Source organism: Vigna unguiculata, chromosome 7 (assembly GCF_037176805.1).
Source record: "Vigna unguiculata cultivar grain cowpea cultivar isolate G323 ecotype 2 chromosome 7, ASM3717680v1, whole genome shotgun sequence".
Taxonomy (NCBI): Eukaryota; Viridiplantae; Streptophyta; class Magnoliopsida; order Fabales; family Fabaceae; genus Vigna; species Vigna unguiculata.
In genome coordinates, this window is record NC_140798.1 from 7,276,162 (window position 1) to 7,288,881 (window position 12,720).

The following is a 12,720-nucleotide window of genomic DNA, read 5'->3' on the forward strand; positions in this document are numbered from 1 at the left end:
GATTCATTAATCTTATAAATGTACTAGGCTTATTTGTGAGACCAAAAGACATAAACATCCATTCATATAAGCATTGTTTTGTTTTTAATGTTATTTTCCATTCGTCACCTTTCTTGATTCTTATATAGTTTTAACCGTTGTTTAAATAAATTTTTGAAAAAAAAGATTAGATCGATGGAATTTATTTATCATGTAATATAATATAGGAAATGTTGCCTATAAGTGATGGTTCTATTGTGTATTACTCCACAATCTATACACATTTATCATTTGCCATCTTCTTTAGAGACAAGTATCACAAGCATTTATCTCATCCTTTTTCTGCGTGTGCCTCCACTTGAGCTTAAATCTCCATGGACTCTTCTAGGTTGGTCTTATAGGTTGACCTATTTTGTGTAGCCTATAATCAATTTTGGTTAACGTTCTATCTCCCTTAAAGGCAATAGTCCATATGGTGAATCTTCAAAGAGATCTTGAAAGCTTTCAAGACTTTTGCAAAAACTAAGGTATTAACCATAATTTCTCAACAATCTAGATAACTTAGAAAAATAATGTTAAAGAAAAAAAAAACTTTACATATACTTAATGCAAACTCATCTTTCAAACAAGTTAGAAGTAGCTAATATAATACGTTATTTACAAAAATAGATTTACAATTATATTTCAGATAATGTAATTCATAACACTATTTTTCACGTTTTTATTACAAGAAAATTATTAAATAATGATAAATTATAATGATAAAAGATAATTAGTCATTATTGTAACCAATTTACATATCAATTTATAAACTAAAAGTTATTGATAATTAAAATAATTTTAAAAATTATAATTGATTTCTAAATTTTTAACTAAAATAGTTTTATTTATAAATTAGTTTCTAAATTGATCATTAATACTATCAGGATATTAATTTCTAAATGGTTTTTAATTAGAAATTTTATCTTTAAATTTGTCTCTAAAGATATTTTAGTCATTGGAATTGACTTTTATTTAAGAGCTTTTTAATACTGTTTTTTTAATACTTTTTGGATTACTTAACCTAAAAAAAATCTGAATTATATAATGGGAAAGGAAATATAAAAGTAGAACTAGCATTAAATATTAAAAAAAACAAAACTTTCATTTAGTAAACCCACGCCTTTAAACTTTACAAAACCTTAATCTTTTAACTAATTCCTTACAAAACTAGTAAGTTGCAGTAAAACCACTTGTGAGAAAATAAGAAAAGCATAAAGTTCTTACACATAGGAATCACAAATGCTAAAATAAGGTAAATTGAAAAATATTTTCATATGCAAAAGGGAAATTGCCGTCCTAAATTTAAATAAAGCCAAATAAAAAGAAAGAAACAGTGACATATTTTGATCCAACCGTTGAGAACCCACCGGCCTACTATATAATTTTTGCCCGGTTATAAACCTGCCCAAAACCATATCGAATCCAAAATTAATAATTTAATTTCTTGTGAATCATGCGAAAATCAATCACCACTTTACTATGACAATTTTTTTTTTTGGCATAAGTGACATAAATCTTCAGCTTAATTTTATTATTACTGAAAAATCCATTTACCATAGAGAAAAAAGTGAGAGTGAAATATCGTCGAACACGTTGGCCACACGATGCTACCACAGTGGACCAAAAAATAGAAAAAATAAAATAAAATCCTAGTATGTACTTGTATGGACAATCCACTATAGATATTTTGCCTCTGGTGCTTCTGAATCTGCCAACTCTGCTTCAGTATCAATTGTGAAGTATCATTGGCCAATCAAATACCACCATATTTACCCAACACACACACAAACTCACAAAAAAAACCATAACAAGGTTGTTTTTTTTTTTTTTGGAGGAACTTGTGTGAAGTGTACCTTTTCCAAACTCATGGCTATGGCTTCAGCTTTGAGTCTCTCCCAATTCCCAGTTTCTGGGTATATTTGCTTCCCCAAAAGGAGAGCACCAAGTAGAAGCTTTTGCATACGTGTCATGTCTGAAACCTCTTCTTCCACTTCCTCGTCGGTGACTATTGCTCCTCCCCCCAACTTCAAGCCCCCAGAGCCTAAACGCTTTGCCATCAGACCTGACAAGATCGGTGAAGTGCTTGGAGCGGCGCTTCCTTTGCTCTTTCGCTTTGCCACTGGAATTTTCGTTTCTGGGTAAACCATAGTACGCCTTTTCTTCATGTTTGTCTCTCTTTTGCACTCACTTTTCTGTTTTCTCTTTTGCACTCACCTTGATTCTAAGGCCATGTTTGATTGCGGGTTTTCTGTTATCTAAAGTCTGTTTGCTTACTGCCTCGGAACATTTGAAAGTGTTTGCCCCCATGAGCCGTTTTCTTTTTTCAACTTCAAGAAGGGAATGAAAACACATCCCCAACTGATTCTGTGTTTTGGTTTTTAAAACACTTGTTTTGGGAAACATGTTTTAAAACAAAAACTTAAGAAGTGATTCAAACAAGTCCTTAGTCTTTTGGGTTGTGACGCTGGAAATTCAAAGTTGATTTTCTTTTTCAAAAAATATTTTTCTAATTCATGCTTACGGGTTTCACTTCCTAGTCCGTATCTGGTTTATGGTCAGAGATTTTGATATATAGCGTTGAAGTAAAATAACTACATAGGAAGAGTGGTTGTAAAATAAAATCAATGGCTTGAGTTAGTTGTGTGCTTGTGTGATGTTTTTAACATTGTTCAATATAGAGAAAAAGTCGGCTAAATGACTGCATAGACAATAGCTGCTGTTTCAGTAAGAAAGATTTGAGAACTGTTAGAAGGATCTGACCTGGATGGTGTTGTGTTATGGCTCTTCTGATAGAAGGATCGTTATATTTATATGGTGAAAGAAGAATCGTGATACCGTGAAAGACTTCCGGGAATTGACTTCCCTTGAAAGATTTTATGTCTAGAAACCTGTCATGATATTGGTGCATAAAGTCATCTATAGTTAAAGTATGGAACTTAATTAGGAGCTGAACCTTAAGCTAGATCAGTCATTTCAAAGTATTGTATTACAAAGGCACGATTTTTTTTAAGGTTTTTATTCAATTGGTTGTTATACCCGTATAGTATCTAAGTTTTAGTCCCTACCCTACCCATACACTTTTAACCTGTTGTAGTCCTTAGACATAAACTTAATATGTGTATGGGTAGTTATAGGGACTAAAACTACCCATGCACTTTTAACTTGTTTTAGTCCTTGGACTTAAACTTTATAATTTGGTTTAGTCTAAATAACTTTTGACAGCAAAGACTGAAACAGATTAAAAAGGGCAGACATTTTTGTTTTTAATACGCATGGTGTAAAACTAATAGTTTCAAGGGTAGGCACTTAAGATTAAAATTTGTATAGGTATAGTATAGGGACCGAGCGAATAATTAAATATTTTTTGTAATCTATTGTGTATGTGTGGGGCCATGGAGTAAAGATTATTTTTGTTCAAATAAGTAGAAAGCCATAATTAAGATGTCTTGTTTCCATTGTGGAGTTTTCCTTCCTTTTGATTGTAAAATGATCCTACTGAATGCATGGATGATTTATATATTAGATTCAGTGTATAGTTGTATATGTAAGGGGAAGCACTATCTGAAAACATATCCAACATATTTACAGGCAGACTGCAGATTTTGTGGAGGTCATTTTGGATGTTCTAGAAGGATTGTAAAGATACTGGCTGAAATTTTAACTTTATGCTTTTGTTTGACAGGTATTCTTTTTCAGTTGTTTCTAAGGATGAAATTCCTCCAGACCAATATGCTTTGGATCTCAATGGTAACATCTCATTCTCTATGTTTACTGCTCATTATTTTGCATACCAGAGTTAATAATTATGTGGCTGACTTGCAACTGAGACATATTAAGAAAACAAAACAAAACAAGGGTTACCTATGCATGTCTATATGTGAAAAGATCTATAGAATACAAAAATTTGGCTAGTTTTCCCTCAAAACTTTGCTATGAATACTTGTTTGTGTGTGAAAAAATCTAAGAAAGATCTCTGTAACCATCTTACTGGTAAAGAAATATTATCTGATAGCTAAAATATTACATACCTCTTAAAATATTATCTGATAGTATCTTTGCACTTTTAAAATGAGTAGAGGGCATTTTAACCTGGTGAGGAGAGTATGTCACATGGCTTTTAGACCTATGAAAAGGGGTAAAATGAGACTTAGGGCACAGGAAAAAATTATTAAAGGTAAATGATATGCCTGAAATTCTATGTTTACCATTTCAATGTGCTTCAATGATCCATGTCTTTGATCTCACTTGATGGGATAAGGTTATTATTATTGGTAGTATCTTTACACTTTTATTGTGTCGGATTCATATCTCATAGCAGCATCTTTATGCTCGACAATTCCAGAATTTTAACCCGTTCTTCCCCAGTCTTATTCCTTATTTTTCATGTTAACATGAGTAGTATGATTTCAGGAATTACGATTAAAGAAACATCAAAATTAGGTCCCCGCCCAGAGAAGTATATTGAGATATATGAATTTGAGAGGTACTTTACTCTTTGCAGTCATGCATGGATTAAATACTTCCTTATCTTTATCTTTTCCCGAAGTAAATTTAGATAACTGTTTTTTTTTTTTGTTTTGCCTTTGTACCTTTACATTAGTCTTTTGGCTTTTTACTTGCTGCACTACAGAATTCACTAATTCCAAGTGCTGTTTTGTTCTTTGATTATGTGCCATCTTGGGTCATGCGCAGCTGTCCCTTTTGCCGAAAGGTATGAGTACTTCTAGGATTCAAATAAACTTCTTTTTTGAGTTTTTTTCATGAGAATATTTTTTCTCTTTAAATAATTTTGTTTTTCAGTTATTGTGTGAAGTGTTAGTTACCATGATTTGGTCATCACCTCATACTATCATTGAAGTCTTGAATGATCATTGTGCATATCGTTTGATTCTTGAATTTGAGTATGGAGATTAGCACTGAGTTTAGTGATCTCTTAGGATAAACTCTAATCCTGCTCTTCTCTATCAGAATTTATTTCTATCCTTTTATCTATTGGGAAGAAAATTAGGCATAATAACAGAGTTGAAACTTCAAAATCTTACTAATTGTTAGTGTAGTTTTCTTTTGGTATTGCTCTTATAATTATAGAAATAAGAAGAAAATCTTTTATAATTTGGAATGTCTAGATTATGTATTTGTTATTATTTGGAATGCTTTTATTTATTTTCGTATCATATCTTTGTTATAAGAGGATATCAAATCTCCTCTATCTACTGTATTGATTGCATTTTCACAAATATAAATAAAGAATCGATGCTATCTTAAATTCACATGGTTTCAATTCAATATCTTTTTCCTGTGGTTCAACAGTTATATTAGCAAGACTTCTTTGTTGTTGTGGGCTAATATATGACTGCATGCAGGTTAGAGAAATTGTTGGTATTTTGGACCTTGATGTTGTTTTCTATCCTTGTCCAAGAAATGGTCCAAATTTCCGTCCAAAGGTTCTTCAGATGGGTGGTAAACAGCAGTTCCCCTACATGGTGAGATTGATTCCTTTGAATTTGAATCAAACAACAAAAAATTAGTATTTTTTGTTGATTTCTGGCTATACTAAAAAGGAGGAAATTGAAGTGCACTAACCTGAACTGCTTTGATGAAATAATGGAAAATATATCCTGTAGAAATGTTCACAAGTTCTTGTGGCATTTTACATCATCAACCCTCTTGAAAATTGGCTCAGAAGATTTAAGTTTTAAAAGAAAATATAACCTAGAATGGGGTTTCGGTATCAGTTACTCCTTGAAAGGAAGAAGGCGGAAAAGTCAAACGGTTACATCTGATAGAGTTCAGAGTATCTACACTATTCAGTTCATTTTCTTATGATAAACTTCATTTTATATTCGGTTCATATTCAGTGATGTGTATCGATCTAAACAATGATTTAAACTGCAGCATATTTTATCCTTAGAATTACTGTATCCTTTTGTTTCTAGTTATGTCTGTATCTCACATCACTTACCTTGTCCTGCCTCAAGATGATTATATGGTTTCTTTCAGTGAGAACTAAGAAATAATGTTTTTCTTTATCATCTTTGTTGGTTTCAGGTTGACCCAAACACAGGTGTTTCAATGTATGAATCAGATGCAATAATTCGGTATTTGGTTGACAAATATGGTTTGTCTCAATATTCTGTAATGTGCTTATGCTGTGGAGTCTCTTTTCCTGATACTTTTCAATCTATTAAATATAGTTACATATATCTGAGAGAAAAATTACCATTTGAAAGTGTGTATTTTATCATTTACAAGCATAAAAGAAGGCAAGGTTTTTTTCTTTTAATAAAACTCATGTTAGGTATCACTATGATCTATGACATCTTAGTTGAGCTGACACCCCAAAGACATTTATCATTTGCCATCACATGAAAATATCATTAAAAACAAAAAGAAAGATACAAAGAACTCATGCGGGGACCCAACCAAAACCCATGAACAAAAAACAGGCCAGCTATAAAGCTATTTACTATCTAAGAAGCCCTATACATAAGAAAAAGAAACCTATTATGATAAAAGTCCAAACTTATAGAAACTGGCATAACTGTATACCATTTAAACACTTCTCTAGAAGACAGGCCTAAAATTGCCAGCTTACAGGCACAATGATTTCCTTCTCAAAAAATATGTGATACCTTAAAATCAATATCTTTACAAAACTTAATGCATTTCCTCTATCGATCTCTAATAGACCATGGTACAACCTCTTGATGAGAGAAAGCTTTACAAACCAAAGTTGAATCACATTCCAACCAGAGTCTTCTAAATTTGGCTCTTCTAGCATACTCGACAGCATGGAAGGCTCCTATGAACTCAGTAAAAAGAGCATTCTGAACTCCAAGAAATGCAAAGAAACTCCTAACGTATTACCCCCTAATTCCCCTAAAGATACCTCCACAAGTAGATAAACCTGGACTTCCCCTAGCAGCTCCATCAGTGTTAACTTATGATCTAGGAAAACTGAGGCAACTTCCATATCTCCTGTTTGTACTCAGTAGGTTTGCCCAACCTAGTTGTAGTGTCGAAAACTTTCAAAACTTGCAAATCAATGATCGTGTTGTGCATAGAAAGCTTTGAGTTTTGAGCAGATCTTCTCACAACATCAATAATGGTTTGAACAGCCCCCAGAAAACCAATGCTATTCTAAAATATAGCATGGTTTCTCATATGCCAGATCATCCTGACAATCCCAATAACCACATCCTGACGAATCAACCTAATTAGAGGACTGCATTGTTTTTTGAGAAAAACAATAATTAAATCAGTAGAAGAAATCATAAAGTCTTAAACATTATGTTTCACCCACAACCAGAACTTCGTGGCCATAGCACAATAAAATAGGAGTTGAAAAGAGACTCCTCTTTCTTCCCGCATAAGGAACAACGAGAGACCCCCTTCTTTGGACAGCATCATTTGTTGGCAATCTACAATGCAAAAGTTTCCATAACACAAGGGATTTGGATGGAGGAATAACACCAGACAAATCAGACCCCTCAATCAGATCCTGCCGCAGGCACCCAAAAAAACTTCCTAGCAGTTTTTGATCCAAAACACCTGATTTTTCCAGTTTCCAGTTCCGTATATCCCTCTCCTCATTGATCTTCAGGGAAGAGAAATCGCATAAACCAAAAAAAGAAGGAATATCCTTCCATTCAGAACCTTTCCAAGCATCCTTTGACCAGAGAGATTAGCTTAATTCTGTCTTGAAGTGGCATTTTGACCAAATTAGAAATGTTTCTAGAGGAACACCCAAGATCGTTCCATAAGTTAATACTATCTTCCCTACCCTGCGTCCAAAAGTTATTCTCCAATACATCATACAAACCTCTAATCCTTGGCCACATATAGAAGGGGAATGATAAGCCACATAGAGACAATAATACTTTAACAGTCATATCATATCGATGTGATTTCTGATTGATTGTCGGTGTAAAAGAAATTAAATTGTTTTGTTGCATTACCTGCCTCAAAAACCATCTTCGCATATTGCATATATATACTTAAGCACTACAACATTTTGCAAGTACTTCCATTTCACTTTTAGACTTAATTTTTCATATATGGTTTAGTTAATACTTAGTTTTGGTGACTTAATCAACTAATAAATATCCTATTTTTGCTTTTATTGTCTGTGATGTAGGTGATGGAAACGTTCCTTTATCTTTATCACTTGGATTTTTAACGGTGAGAACTTGACACCATCAATGGTTCTTCACCAGCAGTTAAATAGCGTTATTGATGTTAATATCTAGGGCTATCTTTTTTTCTGCAGACACTAACGGCTGGTCTTGGTATGCTTAGTCGTATTGGAAAGGTATCGTCTAACATTTTCTCCCCTTTTCTTAACCAAGGGTATTTAATATTTAACTAAAGTTTATTGAAAATTATTCCTTTCTTCAAAGTTAATGGAAGGAATTTTCAGCATATGCTTGGTTGGTGTGTATATGGCTGAATCTTGTTAATTGTCATTGCGATTTCACTTTTATTTGTGCAAAGCATATTATAATTTACAACTCTTCCATTTTGTTCAGGGGACAACTTATACTCCAGCAAAGTCCCCTCCAAAGCCACTTAAATTATGGGGATATGAGGTTGGTCTACAATTATACAAACCATGAATATTAATAATTCTAGGAATTCTGTCCCTAAATTAAAGATCAGTATGTGTGATAATGTATGTAGCCATTTACCAAGTATTAAATTTGAAATACTTGTTTCTTTCAGGTGTCTCCTTTCTGCAAGATTGTACGTGAAGTACTTGTGGAATTGGAGCTGCCACACTTGCTTGTCAGGTAAAAGTTATGTTTCTGAGCAACTAACTGTTCAAGATGATTGCCAATAAGAATTAATTTTTTTGTGGGGTGGTTGTATTATAGAGAACTTAGTTTCATGACCTTTACAGTTATGCGGCTACATTTATCTTCTTATGGATCATTCTTGGATCGTAGGTCTTCCCACTTCTTGAAATATTGAAGAATTTTTATCATAGCTTATAAATATCTCTCCCTTGGATCATGCATGAATTAACTAACTACACTCGCCATAGGATTGGTGTGAGCTAAGTAAATGACCAACTACATTCAAGCAGTCACCCCGTGCCTAGTTTGGTAGACTAACTCAAGTTATGATTGTGTTGCTTAGTTTGTGTTAAGAAGTGTGGACTTTAAGCTTGATTTAACCTCACAAAATCGGCTTGTAAGGTTAGGTTTGCACCCTTTAATATACTATGAAACTGCCTTATCTCTAATTGATTTGAGACTTCCAACACACCCTCTCACGCCGAGGTATATACATCACGTGTGTGGGACTTGACATTAATGAGTAGTCCGATAGCGGGTGGAACTATATGCTCGATAGGAATGATAGATATCCATTTACTAGCTTGAGGGTGAGTGTTTTTAGTTGGAAACATAGTGTACTACTAGAAGCTATTAGAAGATTCTAGAGATCTCTCTATAATTGTTACTACATGGTTAGAGTTCTTTTGATATAGTCTGATGTACTTTTTTTTAAATGAATTAATTGAATAAAAATTTTCTTTCTTTCATAATAATCGTTTCAAGTGTATGGATTTCTTTTTGGGCCCACCTAAATCTAAGGGTTCTGATAATATCTTGGTGGTGGTTGGTAGGTTTGCATCCTTCTAAAACACCCACACTTATCTTGGGCTATTGTTGAAATATACCTAGTTTTATTATGACTGATCACAACCCAACCTTCATGAGTTTATTTATTCAGGTTACAAAACACAAAGTTAAGGATGAGTATAGCCTATCACCCACAATCAAATGGACAAAGCAAATTCCTTAATAGGACCTTAGAAACTTATCTATCCTGTCTTTTTTGTTGAGCAACCAAAAGTTTGGGCAGCTTTTGAGGTGGTTTATGGTCTTCATCCTCCTTCAATAGCTATGTTGATACTCAGAGAAACACTAGTGGAAGTTGTGGTGCAGGACCTAATGGAAAGAGATGAGGCTTTGAGACAACTGAAGTCTTTGCATAGATCCGAGACTCGAATGACAATTCATTTACTTTTCTTTGTTCTTCTCTCAAAATAGTGTTTTCCTAACTCTGTCATTCTAACTAATACAGAAGTATCATACAAAATGAAGAGTGATGCAATACACATTTGAAGACATTTTTTCTTCAATGTTTTCTTCTTCTATGTATTCACTCCACTGTTGATAAGACCTCCTTGGTTTGGTGATTTATAACGCATAGTTGCTTACATGCTATTTTCATTTACACTATGTACCCACACACATATATTATGCATATATAGTCCGTATATGTATGTGTATATTCATGTTTTTGTATTTGATGTTACTTTAATGTTTCATTTCAGTTGTGCTAGGGGTAGCCCAAAGAGACATATACTATATCAGAAAACTGGACATTTCCAGGTACTTGAATTTTGAGGTTGAGTTTGTCACCTTTATGCAAAATCACAGTTGCTTCATGACATGTTATTTGGTTTGTGAATGATGATATACAGGTACCCTTTTTGGAAGATCCAAACACTGGGATAGAAATGTTTGAAAGTGCAGAAATCATCGAATATCTAAGAGCAACCTATGCTCTTCAGTAGGTGTAGGTGATGTTAGAGGGAGAATCAGGGTGTTAATTCACACTCATGATATGTGCCTTCATTTCCTTTTGTAAATGTAATTGCTATTGGTTCAAACACTGTAAAATCAAATTTTCTCTATATAGAAATTTCAGACAGATGAATTTGTCCTTTAATTAATACTCAGCAATGATTTAAGGTGATTAAAAATCTGGTTGCAAAGTTCGTGTCTGTTTCATTTTTTTTTATTATTATTTGGAACTCTTTTCATTCATCATTGTTGATCTGCAAACTTAAATTACAATGACTTCTTGAGACATTTCAAATTATATTTATTTGTTTACCATTATGGTGACCTTCCTTAGGGGTATAAACGTAATGTTTTAAAACTTTAAGATGCACATGTGATGTAAAAATGTTAATAAAGTAATGTTTTCAAAGAAAAACTGCAAAAAATTTAACAAAATTGGAGTTTTGATTTAATTTTGAAAAAGAAAAAATACTCTGAAGATTTAAAAAAGTATAATGTTATTTAAGTTGAGTTGTAAAAAAGTATAATGTTATTTTATAATAGTTCACTCTCGTACTTATCCCTTAATCTTTAGTATTTTTTTCGGCTAATGTTCTTGATTCAATCACAATAATCAAGTTTAATAAAGATAACTTTCAAAAAAGAATATAATAAAAATTCTCATAAGGTGGATAACTTTACAGAATTAAAAATTTAACGGTTCCACACTTTCTATATAGAACAATTCACAGTTAAGTTTCGATAGGTTTTCTGTCATAAGGTCTTTAAATCTTTGGCCAATATATAGGCTTTATGAATATGACCATTTCATAGTATAATCAACTATGTTTATCACAAATCTTTTTCTTTATAAAGAAAAAAAAAGTCTGTCAAGAATGGTGGTTCTACCAAACTTTCATAATTTTCTTTATAATATAATTTTGTAACTTTCACATTTTTTATTTAAAATATAGCATTTGCATTTATCATTTAATAAATATGTTCTATTTTTTTTTTCTCTCGCGTTTTTCACATCCCCTCCAACTCAATTCTATTTGCCCGTATAAATCCATGAAGACTAAAAGCTATATGTGTTGTTGATAAGGAATTGAATTAGTAAAACAATTTGAGTTGCTTTTGAATTACATTTAAGAAAAACAAGACATTCTCAAACAAAATAAAAACAAATCAAAGAAAGAATTTAAGTGAAAAAAACTGAGACATATATGTGATATATATGATAACAAACAACCGACAAAAACAAAACAACGTTATTTAATGTAAACCTTCACACTTAGAATTTAAAAATTTGTTTAGTTCTAAATTAAATTTTCCATTTGTGTTGTATTTCGGCCTTTATTCAACTTGCATTTTTTTTTTTTTGGAAATGAAATCTAGAACCATTCTTCTGGATTTCATGTTGGGTACTTATTTCTAAAATTTGCTTTTTAATTCTATCATGTCCTTTCTATAGAATTCCTTGAAGTATTGTCATCATTTTTCTTCTTTATGAAGCTATTTGTTTCTAATTAAGTTTTTCTTAAATTTATTTTTTTTATATTCTTGATTGGAAGTAATTTGGTTAGCTATGTTTTTAAGAACTCACCTTTTTCTAAGGTGGCATCTTAGGTGTTGTGAAAGCATAGGTGGAACAGCCCCTTCAGTGAAATGAAGAGACAAGAGAAAACATAAAAGAGTGCAAACACATTATAAGTCACACAAGTTTAAAAAAAAAAAAAAAACATATATTTTGTCCTCAAGGTTCCTTTGTGATCCTTTATTATATCCTATCTATGCATCTTATATCAAATGATGATACACAGCAAATGAGATTCTTTTTAACAAACATATGGACCATCTAACAAACAACAATAATATAACGGTTTATATTGATTCATCCACAATTGGATTATGTTAAATCCTCTTTTAAATTTTTTTTCAAAGGATTCCTTATGAAAACTTACTTGAGTTGGCTTAAATTGAACTGAAGGATGAAGTTGCTAGTAGATGAAGAGGAGAAGTGGAGGTGTTAGATCCAAGTTCAACAAATCCTTCATTTGATTTTGATTGTGTGCTTAAATAACTACGTGTAAAATATAAGTCTTTGTGCATCAAATCATATCAA

At 32.3% G+C, this 12,720-nt stretch overlaps 1 protein-coding gene across 1 annotated transcript; it reads left to right on the forward strand.

Moving 5' to 3' along the window:
- Positions 1 to 1,725: 1,725 nt before the first annotated feature.
- LOC114191840 (Thioredoxin family protein) lies at positions 1,726 to 10,743 on the forward strand. Its single transcript, XM_028081262.2, has 12 exons — positions 1,726 to 2,159; positions 3,704 to 3,768; positions 4,432 to 4,504; positions 4,714 to 4,732; positions 5,385 to 5,504; positions 6,070 to 6,139; positions 8,159 to 8,202; positions 8,291 to 8,332; positions 8,550 to 8,609; positions 8,743 to 8,810; positions 10,364 to 10,421; positions 10,514 to 10,743. The coding sequence occupies exons 1-12, from the start codon at positions 1,888 to 1,890 to the stop codon at positions 10,604 to 10,606; spliced, it is 984 nt and encodes a 327-aa protein (XP_027937063.1). The 5' UTR covers positions 1,726 to 1,887; the 3' UTR covers positions 10,607 to 10,743.
- Positions 10,744 to 12,720: the final 1,977 nt, after the last annotated feature.